Below are 21117 nucleotides of genomic sequence, written 5' to 3'. Positions count from 1 at the left end.
AGCTCTTGCATCAACGAAATTTACGGACAAAAAAAAGAATGCCCTAAAGGCTTCCGTACATTTCTGCTTGCCAACACGTCTAGTTTAGTTATTATAGGATATTTATATAGCGCACATATCCACGCAACTAGTACATGCTCAAGGCGCTGGAGTATTCCCTTACGGATATAACGGATGTCTTTTTTTCTGGGATTGTTTTAACCAACTCAACTCCGTGGGGAGTATTCAACTCATGCAGCCTGTTAAACGCAGCGAGTTATCACACAGACTCATCCTCACAGGTACCCATTTGCAGCTGAAACTAGACCTGGTATCCAGCGAACCCTTTAACCACTGGGCTACCGGGCCACTTTTCCTTTGCGGAAACAAGTAGTTATTTAATTCTTAAAGGTAGCACTGATATAACCACCCCCATCCCTCTCAGTGACAAGATATGAACGAACAAGTTGTTACCCAACACATATATTTTTTAAAAGTCTTAAATATATCGGAGAAAGAAATCATGACGTAACCATGGTAACAATTACGTATCCCTGAAGACATTTCAAAGATCATGACAAATAGTTTTGTCCGTCGGGAAGACCTCTGCAAATCTGCTGGCATATGGCGAATGGTTAAAAAAACAGCGCATAACGCTGCAAGGAGTGACAGAATAGACTAGACGCTCTCAGAACACAAATGTATCTTCTTGACTGAGCAGAAACTTCACACTGCACGTAACTGTCATACGATATGGCTCTTCCTGCTTGAGTTTCTTGAACTCTCCCTTCCCGGTAAGGAGCCTCGTCCGCTGTCGCTGACGGGTACCGAAACTTCTGAAGCAAAGTTCAAGGATCCCGTGTCGGTTTCAATCGCTGGGAACGCATATGCTCCGCTCGGCACGTTTTCTTTCTCCAACAGTGTCTTGTCTTTATCTGGTGAAGGCTCTTCCCAGGTCCATTCTCGATAGTTCCTGTACAACGTTAGGCCGCATTGCGAGGCCAGTGCTATTGTGAGGAGCCAGCTTGAAGCCTGAAAACAGCAACAAATTGAAATATGAGTATTCAATGTAAACATTAGTGGTGGTCCGATTAATTGAAATAATCCAAGATTGGTCGCAGTGACTAAACGACCAAGCAATCGATCATGTTTTCTCATAATCGAACACAAACAATTCTAGTACACTTGTTTTCATTAACACTATTTTTCACATAGGTTGGTTTTGTCTGTTACATTTCATAAGCACTACAAGCTCGTTCCAAGTCATGATTGAATTTATCTTAAAGACTCTAAGAAATTTGTGTTCCTCCATACTATATAGTCTTCCTTTAAAGATCTGAAATTTTGCCCAAAAAAACCCCAAAGAACTACATGTTTTTTTCCTGATTTTTTTGTGCATTAACGCATTTCATAAATGACGCAAACCAATTATTTTCGATGATTGATCGGTTGTAATGAACCAATCATCAATTATGAGATTTTAACAAATTCCCAACACTAGTAAACATTGTTAAATCTTTTGCCTGATTAATCTGTACATGAACATGTTTAATGAATCAGCGAGATATATATTTGTTTTGGGTATCTATCATTTAAGAGACGCTGTAGTAGTCTAGGATAATGTGTTCACTCACAAAGTCACGGGATTCATTTTCCTCCTTGTGAATGATGGTTTGTTTGCTGGTTAACGCTGCACTCAGCAATATTCCAGCTATATGGTGGCGGTCTGTAAATAATCGAGTCCGTGCCAGACAATGTGATCAACAGCATGAGCATCGATCTACGCAATTGGGAATCGCAATCTACGCAAATGACATTCCTCCTTTGATGGCATCCGCCGTGATGTGGTTGTTGCTTACGGTTGAACGTTTCAACGCTACTTCTGTTCCAGTAATTGTCGGTTAGGTAGACTATGAAGAAAATTATAGTTCATTATTATTATTAAATAAATCGCAGTGAGACACATAACATAGTTTGAGTGCGTGAGTATTTTTACGCCGCGTTTAGCAATATTCTAGCAATATCAAAGGCGGAGACCACACGAAATTGGCTTCATACGTTTGTGGTGCCCTTAAACCTACAAGGGTCTTAAGTGCACAGTAATCATAAATAAACATGAGTGGGCGGAGCTTATGTGACCACGTCACACTACGCTTACCCATGTACAAAATAGAACCCGGGCCATTGGCGGAGCGAGCGAACACCTTAAGGGCTAGGCCATCCTCAGGCTAAATAAATAGAGACAAAAGAGCCGAATACAGGACATTAAAACTTGGCAATACCCAACAGTGATGCTACTCCGTTTCGTGCAGCATACTATCAATGTCAGCCTGAACCGAGTCCGACTGTTATTTTCAATACAAGTGAGATGGATCATGATATATGATTCATGAAGTGGTAGTTACAAAGCTATTTTGTGGCCGCCAGATTCCATTAAGCCCGACAAAAAACATTACCAGACATTCATGTTTCATGAGATTACACCCATTGTAGAGCAACTGCCAATATAGGTGATGGTTGACAAGCAACAATGCGTTGCCATTGCTAGATGTATCAAATTTTTCAGTTCATGGTTTATTTAAAATGGCTTTGAAACAGAACATCCGAAAAAGCGATGTGACGATCGGGCGTTCACAAGAGAAACAAAAAGAAAGAAAGAAAGACGCAATATCATTGTTTGTGTATTTCGTACCGATCAGTACATGTAGATCTTGGTGGATCTGGACTGTTGGTTGCTGGTGCAATTGCTTACGGGCGTAGTATAGAAAGGGAACGCGACAATCATTGCGCGGGTACCCGACAGCATGCATGCCCGACAGCAGCTTCTGAACAAAAGTGTAGTCTGTCTCACAGTCCCTGAACCACATTATTTTGCCTTCCGCCCAGCCCCTTCTGCAATGCTTAAGCCCGAAATGATGCAAGTCTAGATTTCCTCAGGTTCTGAATCTCCGATCACACTTGGGGCCCCTTTCCGATTTTAAAGGATTTCTATCAAAATTATATATTTTCAGAGACCAAGTGTTAGTCTACACGTCTTTCAGTGGTTAAGAGCAAGAACAATCTCGTAATACACAATCAGTCTGCCATTGTTATCATCCGATCCACATTAGCTGACTCTGACATGCATGGAATTCTTGTGACCAATTTCAGCCTGTGCCCCAACGTTAAACCAGATAAGGCTCAGACAACATTAACAGTCACTTCCTAAAATTTCTTGTTCAACTGACGTGTCTGATCTCTTTACAAAACGTTAAAAATATATGGAGATGCGGCACAGTAAAAGCGTTTATTAGTGCGGAATCTCAGGCAACCCTTACAACACCAGCTCATAGATACAGCACTCAGTCCCCAAATAACTATCTTTACTTAGGCAGCCCGTGATTTCAATGTTAGAATCAATATATGTCGTGGTTTACGCACCCCCTTTGTGCCGCCTGTAATAAGTCTTCTGTGGGGATACTTATCCATACACCATAACGACACTCACGTTACGTGATGCAACTCGATTGAGATACGGGCGGCAGTCGTTTTTACTAGTTTCTCATCGACCAGCGATGCCATATTTACTCTAACTCGAAAATTTCACCGGTTAGGCATCATAAAATTGATGATATATTTTTCGGATTATTTCAAAGAAAAAGGAAGTTCTTAAATTGGTATTTATTGATTTAAAAAGAACATCGTTGGCACATCTTACGTAAAACAAATGAATCCGCTTCCTTGCGGCTCGATATATCATCAGCAGCAGCAGCATTAATACTTCCTACACTTTACAAGACAGGCCGTTTTGCCAAAGTAGATAATGACGTTCTTACGTGGAGTAACTTGTTGATGATAAACATTATAAGGTTTCCAAGAACAAACAACTAACTTGTATGGGCCTGAGAAAGGACTAGCAAGCTACTTTCTGTTGATAATGCCTGCTTCTCCGACCTTGTGATACTTAGCGCTGAGGAAGGAAAATGTTTATCTTGTTTTATTTATTGCTAAATGCCGCACGCAGTAAGCAATATTCCATCTGTATAACTTCGGCCTGTACATAAATGTGTCTTGAACAGATGAATCAGTGGTTGATGTTATGAGCGTCACCCAGTGTCCGCCTACGATGACGATCCATTAGCTGCTTGTTAGGACCTGGGCCCCGTTCCTCAAAGCGATCGTAGCGCTACGACTGTCGTAAGTCTGTGTTAAAGTACGGGAGTTACGATCATCTTAGGGTAACATAGACTTACGACAGTCGTAGCGCTACGATAGCTTTCCGAAACGGGGCCCTGGGTCAAGTTCTAAAAGCTGTCTTAGCGCTACGACTATCGTAACTTCTATACTTAATATACACTTAAGTAAGTCGCAGCTCCACTATTGCCTTGCGAAAAGCGGCACGGCACAGGTCGCTGTAGACCAATTCTAACACGGGATTGGGTCAGAATGTAAATGCAAATACAATGTAGTTAAGTTAGTTCGTCAAGTAGTGTTATCATCCAGACGGTTGACGATTTAGATTACAGGATTTATTTCTGCCTGTGATTACCCATGCTGAAAGATCGCATTACATGTCTCGGAAAGCAAAACCGTTATAAAGTCTACAAGTGATACCATCGTAGAGACAGGGGGAAATGTACACTGACACTACCGTGTACGAACACTTTGAATATAAATACATTAATTTAGAACAGGTATCGTGATTGACCCATGGACATGGAATGATAATTGAACTTCGATACAACAACAAAACCCCACGAAATGCCACCGCATTATACGAGTATCAGATTAGGTATTTTTGCATTTGTCGCCTTTAAAATCCAGTTTGTTCTCGTTCTTTGAACGTTTGAAATAGATTGCCTGGGATGTGGATTTAACAAATTATAGAGAAGGACTTAAGGGATCGACTATTAAATATTTCCGGGTGTGGTATGGTGTGGTGTTGTGTGTAGTGGTGTTGTGTGGTGTGGTGTGGTGTGGTGTGGTGTGTAGTGGTGTGGTGTGGTGTGTAGTGGTGTGGAGTGGTGTGTGTGGAGTGGTGTTGTGTGGTGTGGTGTGGTGTGGTGTGTGTGTGGAGTGGTGTGGTGTGGTGTGGAGTGGTGTGGTGTGTAGTGGTGTGGAGTGGTGTGTGTGTAGTGGTGTGGTGTGGTGTGGTGTGGTGTGGTGTACTTACCTCTGCTATCTGATAATATGTGTAGAAGCTTTGCGTCCTACGAAAGAGTGACCAGTGCATGCTCTGTAGGTCAGTGCACGTGTACCTGCAAACACAGAGCAGGCATTATACTACCCATCCACATCAGCCTGAAGTTTAAAACGCAGAGAGTAATGCAGTAGTACTGATGTGCCAGACTGTCTACATCATTCATGATCCATTGACAACTTAACATTAACATTCCTTTTGTTTTGTTTTACAATTCTCATTATTAAAAATGTGATTTAATATTAAACAGTAAGAAAATCCGTCGTTTGATTTGCAAGATACTTTCATCAAGATACACACAAGGATTACTGATGTGAACACGTGGTCTTTGTTTTTCTCATCGGTCTGGGGCACACTATATACAGTGCTCGTGATCTATCGTATATCGGGACTCTACGGGTCTAACACGTGGTCAAACATTATCCAAATATTGATTACGGTATTAAATACTCATATTCAGCAGACATCACGACATGTAGCTCACCAAAGTGAATACGTACTTGTTAAGGGTGTTTTTCTCCAGATTGTGGCACCATGCGTGAAAACCATTGGTGACAATACAGCTGGATACCACCATACACACAAACAGGATACCATGGAGAACCACCACAGGGACTAGTAGGTAGGATTCCTGTCTGTAATACAGAAAATTCACGTCATATAGCCAAACACAGAAACTGGAAACACCATACAAACATTTCCGTCACACCACCATACAAACATTTACGTCACACCACCATACAAACATTTACGTCACACCAACATACAAACATTTACGTCACACCACCATACAATCATTTACGTCACACCACCATACAATCATTTACGTCACACCACCATTTACAAACATTTACGTCACACCATACAAACATTTACGTCACACCACCATACAATCATTTACGTCACACCACCAAACAAACATTAACGTCACACCACCATACCACTATTTACGTCACACCACCAAACAAACATTTACGTCACACCACCAAACAAACATTTACGTCACACCACCAAACATTTACGTCACACCACCATACAATCATTTACGTCACACCACCATACAATCATTTACGTCACTCTACCATACAATCATTTACGTCACACCACCAAACAAACATTTACGTCACACCACCAAACAAACATTTACGTCATTTACGTCACACCATACAATCATTTACGTCACTCTACCATACAATCATTTACGTCACACCACCAAACAAACATTTACGTCACACCACCAAACAAACATTTACGTCACACCACCAAACAAACATTTACGTCACACCACCAAACAAACATTTACGTCACACCACCAAACGAGCATTTACGTCACACCACCATACAAACAGTTACGTCACACCACGAAACAAACATTTACGTCACACCACCAAACAATCATTTACGTCACTCTACCATACAATCATTTACGTCACACCACCAAACAAACATTTACGTCACACCACCAAACAAACATGTACGTCACACCACCATACAATCATTTACGTCACACCGCCATACAATCATTTACGTCACTCTACCATACAATCATTTGCGTCACACCACCAAACAAACATTTACGTCACACCACCAAATAAACATTTACGTCACACCACCAAACGAGCATTTACGTCACACCACTTACGTCACACCACCAAACAAACATTTACGTCACACCACCAAACGAGCATTTACGTCACACCACCATACAAACATTTACGTCACACCACCAAACAATCATTTACGTCACTCTACCATACAATCATTTACGTCACACCACCAAACAAACATTTACGTCACACCACCAAACAAACATGTACGTCACACCACCATACAATCATTTACGTCACACCGCCATACAATCATTTACGTCACTCTACCATACAATCATTTGCGTCACACCACCAAACAAACATTTACGTCACACCACCAAATAAACATTTACGTCACACCACCAAACGAGCATTTACGTCACACCACTTATGTCACACCACCAAACAAACATTTACGTCACACCACCAAACGAGCATTTACGTCACACCACCATACAAACAGTTACGTCACACCACCAAACAAACATTTACGTCACACCACCATACCACTATTTACGTCACACCACCATACAAACATTTACGTCACACCACCATACCACTATTTACGTCACACCACCATACAAACATTTACGTCACACCACCATACCACTATTTACGTCACACCACCATACAAACATTTACGTCACACCACCATACCACTATTTACGTCACACCACCATACAAACATTTACGTCACACCACCATACCACTATTTACGTCACACCACCATACAAACATTTACGTCACACCACCATACCACTATTTACGTCACTCCACCATACAAACATTTACGTCACACCACCAAACAAACATTTACGTCACACCACCATACAACTATTTACGTCACTCCACCATACAAACATTTACGTCACACCACCATACAATCATTTACGTCACACCACCATACAATCATTTACGTCACACCACCATACCATTATTTACGTCACTCCACCATACAAACATTTACGTCACACCACCATACAAACATTTACGTCACACCACCATACAATCATTTACGTCACACCACCATAACAAACATTTACGTCACACCACCAAACAAACATTTACGTCACACCACCATACAAACATTTACGTCACACCACCATACAAACATTTACGTCACACCACCATACCACTATTTACGTCACACCACCAAACAAACATTTACGTCACACCACCAAACAAACATTTACGTCACACCACCATACCACTATTTACGTCACTCCACCATACAAACATTTACGTCACACCACCATACAAACATTTACGTCACACCACCAAACAAACATTTACGTCACACCACCATACCACTATTTACGTCACTCCACCATACAAACATTTATGTCACACCACCATACAAACATTTACGTCACACCACCATACAAACATTTACGTCACACCACCATACCACTATTTACGTAACGCCACCACACAAACATTGACGTAACGCCATCATACATAACCATTTACGAAAACACCCTAAACTGTCTACTTCGAGCAGCGGTAGGGTAAAGTAAAGCCCATTTCTGGTGTCCCCCGCCATGGTATTGCTGGAATATTGCTAAAAGAGGCTTAAAACTAAACTCACTCACTCACACTCAAATGAGTGAGTGAGTATGGTTTTACGCCGCTTTTAGCAATAGTCCAGCAATATCACGGCGGGGTACACCAAAAATGGGCCCCACACATTGAACTCATGTAGGGAAGTGAACCTGGGTCTTTGGCATGACGAGTCAACGCTTTAACCACTAGGCTACCCCACCGCACACTCAAAGGAACCCACCGTGATGAACTGATATATTACCACGGCGTCAAACACAAACTTACTCACTCACTCTTAACTTATCACGAAAAATACATTGCTATTTGCCTTTCAACTTGTTAACGTTGTTTTCCACTTTCCGATAACGGAGCATTGTTTGTTTGAAAATAAAATCCTGCTTTTAACATCTGCACTACATTGAATCTAACAAACATCTAATGACTGTGCGCACGCGGTGCGCTGGCAGCAAGCTGTTTATCTGAATACATAATGCACATCCATAAGTCATTAGCCGACGGTCAATTTAGATTTTGGGATTGGATGAAAGGGTGTTTGAAAGTGCGACGTATTTCTCTAACCGTGTTAATTAGTGGACAAAACGTGTAATGTTGGTTAATTGGTGGAGAAATTGGTCAGCCCAACTAAATAATACACTGGGACTTTGATTCCATACCTTCAAGAGGGGTACTTCTCACCATGAAGCATTCTTTATACCTCGATGGCAATTACGCTAATTGTTATGCATTTGCAAAAAGTAATACCAAAGTTCAAAGATATTGATCAGTTCAGCGTACATATATGAGAACATTACGTCATCGTGTCCAGCGATGGCACTGACATTTGGGAGAAAAAAGAGTTGTCAAGAGCTGCAGACTTAACGTATTATACGCGATGAAAGAAAGTGAGTGAGTGAGTGAGAGAGTGAGTATGATTTTGCGCCGCTTTTAGCAACATAGCGACGTTGACTGTTGATCAAGACATCAACCACTAGTTTGTTTGATCCAGACTTGTTCAGTAACGTCACTGTAATATAGCTGATATGTCTAACAGATGCCAGTCAGGCTCTCGGTTGATGCCTATCTTAAGCTTTGTGTCCCGACTGCGTAGATCGTTGTCAATCACTGGATTGTCTGGTGCGGACTCGATAACTTACAAACCGGCGTCTTATAGATGGAATGTGTGTCGTCAAACAAAAAAAACAAGCAAACAAACCTTCTTTCGCCCGGCACTTTACAACCTTCTGCTTCACATAAACATCATCAAGTGTGCGCATATTGTGTTGTAGAAAGTGGACTTTGAGACTTACACTCAGGACGTCTGGAATTATCTTAGAAAAGAAGCCCTGTGAATTTTCTAACACATATGCCATTTAAGTAATTATGTTAGAGTTCGATGTTTAGACGTTTCGTTGAACACACGGGTGCTTGAAAATAGACAGCTATCCAAATTCCGGTTACATATGAAGACGCTATAGATTTAAAGGGACACTATGGAGTCCCAACAATCATCGTGGTTGATATTGGATACGGAAATCGATGTCTCTTCAATTCACCAATTTCAACATCAGGAACCGATAATGCTCAGTTTTTGTACGCGAGGATTATTTATGTTCGAACACATAAGGTTGATTAAGTGGAATATTAGACAGGAGGGCTGCGCAAGATAAAACATATTCATCACAGAGACGGCGGAAAATCGGAATATTAAATAATTATTGGAGAAAATATTTGGCTGCACTTCGTTTGACAAATGTCTAGCGCATGCAGTGTCATGGATATCCATCATCCAAAATCGGCTATCCAGGCAGCATTTCACACGATACACATCAGATGAGTATAAGTCAATGAATACAGTGGGTAGCGATGCTAATCCTATCCTGATGGCCGTTTGTCCCAAGAGGGCATAGAACACCAGACAATTTATCGGCCGCGCTCGTTGTCAACACACCGCGGGGTGTGATAAATTATAGAACCGCGGGTGCTGTTTCATTCCAACACTTTAACCGTTAACACATCACTGCCGTAATTGATATTATGAATAATAAAGTGGTGTATTTTTGTGTATGTGGAGCAGTGCAACAATCGGTTATGGGGGAGTTGGTATTGTTTTATGCCGCACTACAGTGTATTTAACTCGCATGAGTTTATTACGAGGGTTGAGTTAATCGTTTTCATTCTGAAGGTTCTTGGGCAAAGATGGAATCCCAGACTGATGTTGATTATAATTCGTATGTTGTCAACACTATATATAGATGTGATCTGCAACAACCCATTATTGTCGTAAGAGACCACAAACGGGATCGGGTGGTCTGGCTCGCTGACTTGGTTGACACATGTCATCGTATCCCAACTGCGTAGATCGATGCTCATGATACTGATCACTGGACTGTCTGGCCCAGACTCGATGATTTACCAGCCGCCGCCATATAGCTGGGATATTGCTGAGTGCGGCGTTAAACAACAAACCAGCCGTAATCAACAACAGGTTCGAATTCTTGGCCTGGGATTCCTTAGATAGTCGCGAATGTGTCCAATGACATTATAAAACAGAGGTGAAAATCGTATGAACTGATCACTGAAAATCAGTTAGACAGGTATTCGAGAAAAGGGTAAACATGCCCTACCCTATCGATTACACCCGAAAAGTAATCCGATATTCAGAACGCCATGACCAGTTACTACACTTAACAGCGTTCTTCAGTTAGATCGTGACCTGTCTCCTTTAAATTTGTTGACTATAAAGTACCCAGTCTCAATGATTTGTAGTTTTTTTTAAACATACATATTTAATATGCAAGCTATGCATGTGCATTTCACAAGACAAACACCCTAAAACGTCCATAAAAGCGCCGGGCGCATCGGTGGGGGCTGTAAAGGAACTCGCCTTGGTGTCGCATTTCAAGAATGTGTTACTCATGAAACCCAGGAAATCGGATATGGGTATTGCTGCAATCTCTGCAGTCTGTGTTTTCATAGCACAAAAGCAGAATGTTGATATTTCCCGAATGCGATGTAAAGAAGTTAGAAATAAAAAGTGAATATTTACTACAGCCAAGGGGTCAGAAATTCCAAGCAGTTTCTTGATGGAAGGCCGTCACCATATACATTTACTGACATGTCATACGTACAGTGAGTCTAATCACTCAATATCTCGATACTCTGAGATAAACCTGGAGATAACGTATCTGCGCCGGAAGGGATGGTCATCATAGTGAGTGGGGGAGCTGGATTTTAGGGGGACGGACAAAATACGAACCGGACAAAATCCCACCCATACAAAATCCAATGCTATAGGACAACATTTCTTTGGACAAAATCAGACACCAAAGTGACAAACAGGATAAAATCCCACTTTTTATGTTATTGCTACCCCTCTGTCTGGCATTGGTCACAACATCAGATTGTGTTGAATCAGGTTATTAGTGCTTATGTGCTTATGATGAATACCAGGATATACCAGGATGATGCATTCTGTTAGGAGATCACGTTGAATCATGTTATTAGTGCTTATGATCAATACTGCTTACTTGCGAGGAAAAATAAAAATATCTAAATAAATTAATTGTATGTCATTTTTCACACTGTTGGGATTTTGTCCGCAGCGTGCAGACATTTTGTCCAATAGGATTTTGTCCCAACCTATGATTTTACGCCGCTATTCGAAGTATTCCAGGAAGGGAATTTATAGCCGCAAATTTAACGTTATATTGGCTCCGCTCACGCGTCGCCGATATGACTAAATTTGCGGCTATAACCACCGGTATACGTCCCCAATTCGTCAAACACAGTACAGTTATCTCCTAATTATACACCCGAATCCCGCGAGGGACGGGCGGGAGGAAAACAGGAAATGTCGTGATATGCACGAAATTTATGTTTTGAAAAACATGTATCGTCGGGTGGATACAATGTTTGTTTAAAGGCGGGGGTATCTTCAATTATAAGCAAGTCACTCTACTGGATAGGCTCGGAAAGTGATGTGTTGCTACAATAGAGTACAAGAGGTGACATTATGGCGACATTCGATATCAGTATAAGATTTCCTGGTCGCCCCAGGTATATTTATGATGTCGACAGCCAATACACAACAGGAGTGGAATTTCGGTTAATCCCGATTGAGGAGGGGGTCCTTCATGAAAGAATGGGGGCGTGATATTTAACGCACAGTCAGCTTTATACACACTCAATCTAGGTGTATTGTAAATAACCGTATCTGGACACGACGAACAAGTGATTGGTACCATGAGCACCCTTTCATGCCGATGGGACACATGATGGCAGACAATTAGCATTGTCACTCATTGCATTGACTCGGCATACATTTCTAGACTGGATATGTGTTCAAATATATTCATTTTTACATTTTTCAGGTACGGGGTACGTGTAGCGTTCAATTAAGGTCACAGAGGGTTTTTTTCTCCGCGGAATACATGTGGCATGGAGGGATGTGTAGGACTGGGATCCTACTGGGGACATAGTGAGTGAATGACGTTCAGACGCCTCAGTCTGGACCTGAGTCTGGTACAGACAAGCCAGTGATTGATATAATGAAACAAACGCAAAACCGTCGGGGTATGGTTGAAGTAACAGAGGACCAAATCTGTTCCCTATTGTTAAGACAGCGAGACAATCAGGGGTTATGGAGACATATTGAGCCAGAATCACACGGCGAGAAGAATGACATACCCAGGAGAATCCTAATTGCGTAGATCGATGCTCGTGCTGTTGATCACTGGATTGTCTGGTCCAGACTCTATCATTTACAGACCGCGCCATACAACCTGATTATTGCTGAGTGCGACATTTAACAACAAACAAAAAACCCTCTTGTATCAGTGGATATGTGATTGTCTCCATTATTGTTGTGCCTTAATCTGCAGGCGAATTTTCCATTTGGAGTAAAACAAATTTTAATTCTCGAAATTTTGTCAGTTGAAAATAACAATTGCATCATGAATGTGAATGTAGAACTATTGCATCACAAATGATCCAAAACCTCAGAAATCATAAACATCCCAAATTAACGCTTTATTCAGAGTACACGACAGAAAAACAAAGCGGTGACGCCCACATTACAACATATTACAGCACAGTCACTGCACGGTGAATAAACACACATCCTCAATACCACTGACAAGTGCCCGAGAATAATGTGTTCATTTCACTCGTACTGTGACATGTTAGCTGACAGCGTTGTATCAACAGACGTTGCGCGTGATGAGAGAATGTCAAACACGGAGAGTGCGTGCAATGCATGGACCGCAGGGACACGGAAATTGATCTGTGTCGCGGGATATCGGTAGAGAGGGTATTTATCAACTGAAGGGTGTCATGAGGTGACACAGATCAGACTTCGCAACCCTAGTGTCCGTAGGTACTTTACAACAGCAATAAACAAGACTCTTAGGGATTACTTGTGAGCATGTATGAAACTCAGACCTATTTTGCTGGTAGTGTAGTGTTAACAGTCGGGACGCTGACCGTACAAAATGGTTACATTGTTATCTGTGTACATTCTCCCACCCTGCGTTGTGTAAACATGTTTTATCTAATATGTAGTCACTCTGTGCACTGACTCGGCATTCACCTGATGACGGAGCAACAATTAGCTCTGAAACGTTGTATAGAGGTGAAGTGAGGTGAAATTGGGTTTAACGTCGTGCTGGAGAATATTTCGCTCATATGACGACGTGCATGTGTGTGTATGTGTATGTGCGGCTGCTTGTACTAGCCCAGACTGAAGCTGGTTTTATAGTTCTAGCCCACTGAGATACCATGCCGCAGTGATGCATGAATACCCCACTCAGACACATTATACTGACTCCGAGCCGACCAGTCCTTGATGTACCCTTTAATGCCGAGCGCCAGGCAGGGACCAACAAGTACCATATTTTAACGTCTTTTGGTATGACGCGGTCGGGGATCGAACCCGTTGTATAGAGAATAAGCAGAAGTTGTTATCCATAAAAAACCTGTCATGTATTCATGTTCGTCCAACTTCCAAGAACTTACTTTCCAGATCTAAATGGTCACAGTTTATGTAAAACTTCCGACGTGCCCATTTAAAAAAAATATCCCTGGCTAGAAACATTAAAAAATCATTTATTTTTAGGTTAAGGTTAGGCTGCCCTTATCCAGGCACACGTGGAAGTATTTTCCTAATATATATTGAGTTTCATCTTAGAATGTCAACGAAACATGTTCCTGGTCGAGACAGAGAATGTACAGGCGGTGGCGTAAAAACTGAAGCAAGTGCGGGCTGTTGCGTAAACCAACATTCAGTCGTTCCAACATAAGTGGAACAGGCTATGATAAACCCAAACTACTGTTAACTCACTCACACGTCTTGACATCATACTACTAGGGTAATGTTAAGGACCATCCGGTTCTTTCAATGTATCGCTTATCAAATACTTTCCAAATATGCATTTTCAATATGCAATGAACTTGTTTGAAATGACATGAATTCTTTTACATGACCTTTAGACCATTAAAATTTGGTAAGCCAGTGTAATGTCTTAGATATGACATTTAAACGAGCCACAATCCTGTGTACATCTATATGCACATATATATGTACGTGTATGTATTGTTGTTATAAAATGGATGGAAATGTAACCAAAAAGTGGAAATAAAAAAAATATAAAAAATAAATTAAAATTTGGTAAGCGATTCATACACTCGTGGTAGATATATAATTTAGTTATTGAAATAAAGTTGAGTAAGTCATTTGGTTTTCCCTTATAATCGAAATATTACATTGCGCTTGTTTCCATTTTTGTGTCAGTATTGTGTTCTATCCGTTTCATTAAGCTGTACCACAACGGTTTTTTCATGTGTACATTTGTATATTCAAAATTAATAACAGACCGATAATAGATTCAACGTCAGTGCTTTGATAAGTGCGCAATGAGGAAGGTTATTATAATACATTAATAAATATTTAATAGTTGTGAGATTTCTAAGTAATTGAAGCTATTAACATTTATTTGATTATTTTTATAACCGCAATACATATTCATACGCAATCACCTTGTCCATTAAATAGATTAAGTGTATTATACAAACAACCGCCATAGCGCTATCCTGCCCATATACTGCTGGGGTATAGTTGGATGTTAACTCATTCAGCATGTGTACTTGGGGTCATTCATTATGAATCAACCGTCGACATGAGAGGCAGTAATGGGAGGGGGTGATATTTATGCATGATCTCCTATATGAGCAAGAGCGAACCCCCGTGATGCCCATCAACGAAACACTAGTCCTGTTTCTACCTCCCCGGAGGGATACTGGTTGAGGTATTGCACCACCCCTCGTGGGCCGGCCGGTTGGGGATCGGATGGTTACAACAATGTGCATGGGTTGTATTAATGTATCGTTTGGTTTGACCCTCGTGCATGCAGCAATACGGAAGATCCGGTTGTTCTTTAACTCCTTCTGGGTGGTCTAAAACATGTCCAGTCGGGGTATGACCTGCTACACGCTGACTGCGGCAGAAAACAACACTTATTGCAGTGTATGAAATAAGGCCCGTCCGACCGTCCGAGACGGGCTAGATTTCTGTCGGACGGTCTAATTTAACAGCTAGCCAGCTCGATGAACGGGTGAACAAAATTATTCAGATAACGTGTCCAATGGCACTGTCTATTTAGTATTTAAAGTTAAACTATTTTAGTTTTTGAAGTTACCAGCCCAGATGTCCGGCTGGGTTTTTGGCTTATTTCATACACTGCTTATTGTCATCGCATCTTCAGGTAGTAATATTGGACTGCGTGTATAAATATTTTCTCGAACTTTTCCTGTTCATTCTATAAAACATTGTAATTAGTGAAAGTACTGCGTCTGCAGAATGAAACTCGTATTAGTCGATTTCTTATCCAAATCACAGTTCATGCACTTAATACTACATAGAACATTGACCGGTGAAGAAATTTACTACGGTAGGGTCATATTTATATCAACAAGCGTTATAAGTAGTGTATCTATGAACAAAGAGCAATTGGAGAAACCAAAACACTCTGGGTGTATAGGTGATATTCAAGTCAAATTAATGTTGACAATGTCATTATTTTTAACGCCAACAAAATCAGATTACTCCAACAAAAAATTTGTTTCGTATCATGAATGGCTTGCATTGGTGCCAAAAAGGGGTTAGTACCATGAACGCCTTCCTTTCTCTGATGGCCATGCTCAGTCAGGGTTTATTCCCCTTAATGTAGGGGTTTCTAGGACAAGACATATCAAGCTCGGGGTTTCCCTTAATGTAGGGGTTTCTAGGACAAGACATATCAAGCTCGGGGTTTCCCTTAATGTAGGGGTTTCTAGGACAAGACATATCAAGCTCGGGTACAGAGTTTCGTAATTGAAGGAGTGAAACAGTGCAAGTGCACTTAAAATTAAATTATAATAGAAAAATCATAAGAATTCCGGCGTTTGTAAGCCAAGTCATTTTCAAATCACGTTGTTTTTGTGGAATAATAACAAAACAAAAAACACATTTCGGAATCTCTGCTACTATCCGAGTCCATGCACAATTCCGATTATATCATAAGCATGTGCTGGTGAATCTTCATCAAATAGTGATGATAGCAGGTGTATGCCAAATGCCAGCGTATCTTGTCTTGTTAGTGGTATCAGTCAATAACACATGCAATGGCAAGTCAATTGTTCAACTGAAAAGAACGGGATCAAGTGGTACAAGACAAAATTTGGATATGTCCGTATATCTACAGGTTATGGAAAGTTTCAAAAGCCTGGTGGAAGAGAGACTGACCATGTTGAACGGCCGATCCCTGTAGTACGTAGTTGCTGGAGACAGTGGTGGAGGTGTTCCATGGTGGCAAAAGGGAGATTCGGCGGAATAATTTTGGCTGTTCTTCGTGACAAAGTCATCTTTGATATCAATGATCACTGGACATCACAATTAGAACATTTCCAGTGAATGGAAATAATGGACTTCATTCGGACAAAATGTGTCGACGCTGTTTCAAAATCTTGGATCCGCATCTACCACCGCGCGGGATCCTAGTGGGAACCCTCTCGCCTGATTGCACCACAGATTCGACTTGAGCAGTCTAGGTGTTCGATTATTGATCTGTCTGTGTATGATAACACACAACTCCGAGGTTCTAATTGGTACTGTTAGAGCCGAAGAAAGACATATTGATCGATCGTTTGTAGTTAAACGCCGTACTCTGCAATATTCCAGCTGCATGCCAGCGATTCCGAGAAAAGGCAGTTAAGGGCCATTAAGTACTGTAGTTTTGTTTCCGAAGTATACGGACGATTGTATAGGAGGTATGTACATATCTTTGTTGAGAATTATCAGATAAGAAACGGGTTTTTTTACAACGAAGGTACAGATAAAGTTTTAATGAAGAAATCAGAAGGCTTCTTCCATGTTTGAGTACAGCAATAATCATTTGCTATGATTAAGCAAACACCATCAATCTCCGCAAAGTAGAGATGAGGTAACACGGTTCCGAAATTGAAAAATGATTAATTGTCTTTCTTCCCGAACTTTTACGTTGCACTGGACAACCCCCCTTAAAGCTTCTGTTTGTTCACACACATCGTGTTACACACCCCGATTTTACTGGTGTAAAGCCCATTTGGTTCACTAGTTACATTGTTTATTATTATGGAATCTAATATACTATTTGTATTAGACTAACTAAGAGTACGTCAGCTTCGTATTGTTTTGAATTTTACTAATGACAAATTGTCAGTGTTGTTGCCGACGACAATGTGTGTCTCCACACTGTGCATGTACAGGAATGTTGTTTGCAGACTACTTATATCAATACTAATAACCAGTGTAAAGCAAACAGCTGCGTCGACAGTGTGTATAACTGGCAACCTATCACTCACAGACCACTCAGGGTTGAACAGTGTAATAATTAACGTGCAGTCACATGTAGGGCTACCGATAGTTGCTTGAGGCTAACATATACATCAATGTGTACAACACAAAACAACATTATTCTTTCATGTTACCATAGCTAATCTATTACAGCATGACAGAATGGGAAGTCCTTAACTTCTTTTGTGTAGTGTACAATAATGAGAAGCTCGGGAAATAACTAAGAGATTTCTTTGAACAGGTGCGGAATTATGTCTATTTCATGCACATCAGATTGTATCAGAGTATGTGTTATTTATGTCGCCGTGCTGACGTGTGCAATGGTGTACAGCACATGCATGTGCGTGTCATGCCCCTCCTTCACATCTACACTTGAGACTGCGCAGTGCGTGCATTTCATCTGTACTGGATATTGCCAGGGGGTGTAGACGAGTGCTGTTACATATATCTCTGACATAGGTGGTAATCTATTTCCTGACTAACACAGTGGGGTAGATATGGCCAGCGTCTTAGACATACTGGCATTTAATCCATGCACGTAAATATAGATAACGATATTGCTATACCTATATTCAGTTGGACAAGGAGCCAGGTAGGGTACATTGAGAACGCCTTCTGCAGTGTTTCAAATCGATCAGCTGTGTGTAACCGCTTAACATGGCGTGCTATCTCAGTTAAGGGATGACGACGGAAGCTCCAATGTTCAATACAGGATAAAAAGTTATGAGAATGACGCCAAACTATCTTAGAACAATCTCTGAACAGTTTTATTGCGGGAATGAAAACCTGTGTAAACAGACCCTCAAAATATCAACAGTTAACCAAAACATGATACCAGGTTTAACAAAAAATAATATAGGTGTGCCTTGATCTGGGGATGTGCGTGTGTGTGCGCGCGCGTGTGTGACTGAAAAACTTCTGTTTTGATATCACAAAACATAAGTCTGTATTACCAATATTATTATTATACATAATATGTGTACACAAAAAACGTAAACAAACATTTATGAAAATTAGACGAGCACTGTATGCTGTGCACGGAAATGAAATACTACGTGAACGTTTATACAAAACATGGTTCAACACACGGGAGTAAAATATATAACAACTGTTATACCTGGGAGAGAAAAGTTAATAAAAAAATCAATATTAATGTAAATAAAAATACTAACCCGCCTTCCTTCACCGATCTCCTTACGTATACGAAAAACCAGGTCCAAATGAAGGAATGGATAGCCACAACCACTGGTAGAAATGTAGTGTAGAAACACAGGGTATTGTCGCCCCACTTTGTCTTGTCGACATTCAGCTGGACAGTTTTGTTTTGCGACACCTGTACGAAGATATCGGCATTCAAGAGGCAGCTCGAATTGAAATACTTCCACACATATCCCAACGGCAGCAGCACACACATGCTTAGAATCATCACTGCAACGTTGACAACGATTTGGCCCCATTTTAACACACGGCGAATGTCCAACATTGTCGGAGACATAACACCAACGATCTACTTCCATTCACAATCTCAACATGGATTTGGCCCACTGGTTTGGGTTCAGAGGTCAGGTCACATCGTGACGTCACATGTTATATCACGTGACTTTCATACGATCAAGGTAGGAATCGCTGCTTGTTTTAACATGTTTTAATCATGTGCAGCGCGCTTGTCATTTACACTGTAATTGCTATCACACACAAAGCCTGGAAATAAATAGTGAAAATGATTCCTGATCTATAGAAACACACTCAATGCAGCGACATGAAAGTGTTCTACAGTTAAACCAGTTTCAAAGGTAAGGTAGATACGGCGTTGAGTAAGAGAACAGCTCCGGACAGCGCTGGCGGGTTCGATACAGTTTGTTGTTTGTGTGATGAAGAGATAATACACTTATGTGGAGTTTCCATCCCGAGCACATTCGCTGTATGCAAGGTTCTCGGAGAGGATAATATACCCCAGTAATGTATCGCTTTGCTCGCTGTGTGAAAGCGAATTGCGGAAATACAGTGCACAATTCAGTTTCAGTTTACTCACAATTCGGGAAGCTTTAAACGGAAATCAGTGTAATATTTCTGATCAACTCTTATTCTGAATCCGGTATCTTTAGCATAATTTTAATTTGTAACACCGACATTAGCCACAGGCCCTCGCGTCTTTGCTCGGATTAAAGATTTTTGAAAAATATAAAAAAAATCGAAATGACACCCCGACTCGAAATGCTTCACAGTACAATACATCATGAAAAGGCCGAACACTTCGATGGTAGCGTAGCTATCGACAAACAGTCGGTTAGGGTGCATCGACTGACTGACTGACTGACTGAGGATGGTTTTACGCCGCTTTTAGCAATATTCCAGCAACATCACGGCGGGGGACACCAGAAATGGGCTTCACACATTGTACCCATGTGGGGATTCGAACCCGGGTCTTCGGCGTGACGAGCCAACGCTTTAACCACTAGGCTACCCCACCACCCCGGGGTGCATCGAAGTGTCCGGCCTTGTCATGATGTATATGTACTGTGAAGCATTTTGAGTCGGGGGTCATCTCAAAAACAATATTTTATAAATCTTTAATCCTCGCAAAGAAACGAGGGCCTATGACATTAGCCTGTCATACAGATCCTGAAACAAATATATCCGAGAAAGCCCATGCAAGTCTAGAATGTGTGGCAAGTCTAGATTTCCACAGTTTCGGAAAATGAAGAAAGTCTCTGGGATCTTTTTCATTATATGTTATTTTTTATGATTTGTTTTTCTTCTGTAAAATATGTTCATTTCAGAGACTAGATGTTAGTCTACACCTCCATATTATGGCATATACGGACTTTTAGGGAATGACCGTCGTCCACGTCTTCTTAATACGAACGTTGACCTTTAAAATAAACATATAACACCGATTATATATCTAGTGGTATCCACGAATTACTTTTTTTCAAATTTAAGAAATGAAATAAATTTGAATG

The 21117-nt window shown here is 41.0% G+C and overlaps 1 protein-coding gene across 1 annotated transcript; it reads right to left on the bottom strand.

Annotated features, from left to right (window-relative positions):
• Positions 1 to 218: 218 nt before the first annotated feature.
• Positions 219 to 19736, bottom strand: LOC124261531 (transmembrane protein 179-like). Its single transcript, XM_046695847.1, has 4 exons — positions 19327 to 19736; positions 5659 to 5793; positions 5132 to 5216; positions 219 to 1011 (listed from the first exon to the last, which is right to left on the bottom strand). The coding sequence occupies exons 1-4, from the start codon at positions 19647 to 19649 to the stop codon at positions 724 to 726; spliced, it is 831 nt and encodes a 276-aa protein (XP_046551803.1). The 5' UTR covers positions 19650 to 19736; the 3' UTR covers positions 219 to 723.
• Between the last annotated feature and the right edge of the window lie 1381 nt (positions 19737 to 21117).

Source organism: Haliotis rubra, unplaced genomic scaffold, assembly GCF_003918875.1.
Source record: "Haliotis rubra isolate DU_JTF1 unplaced genomic scaffold, ASM391887v1 Scf80, whole genome shotgun sequence".
In the NCBI taxonomy this organism is placed as follows: Eukaryota; Metazoa; Mollusca; class Gastropoda; order Lepetellida; family Haliotidae; genus Haliotis; species Haliotis rubra.
This window is presented reverse-complemented; position numbering and strand designations above follow the sequence as displayed.

Coding starts and splice junctions, on each gene's coding strand:
- LOC124261531 (XM_046695847.1), bottom strand. CDS start 19,649: ATGTCTCCGACAATGTTGGACATTCGCCGTGTGTTAAAATGGGGCCAA. Junction 5,217..5,658: donor GAGAAAAACACCCTTAACAA/GTACGTATTCAC, acceptor CTGTGTTTGCAG/GTACACGTGCACTGACCTAC. Junction 1,012..5,131: donor CATATTATCAGATAGCAGAG/GTAAGTACACCA, acceptor TGCTGTTTTCAG/GCTTCAAGCTGGCTCCTCAC.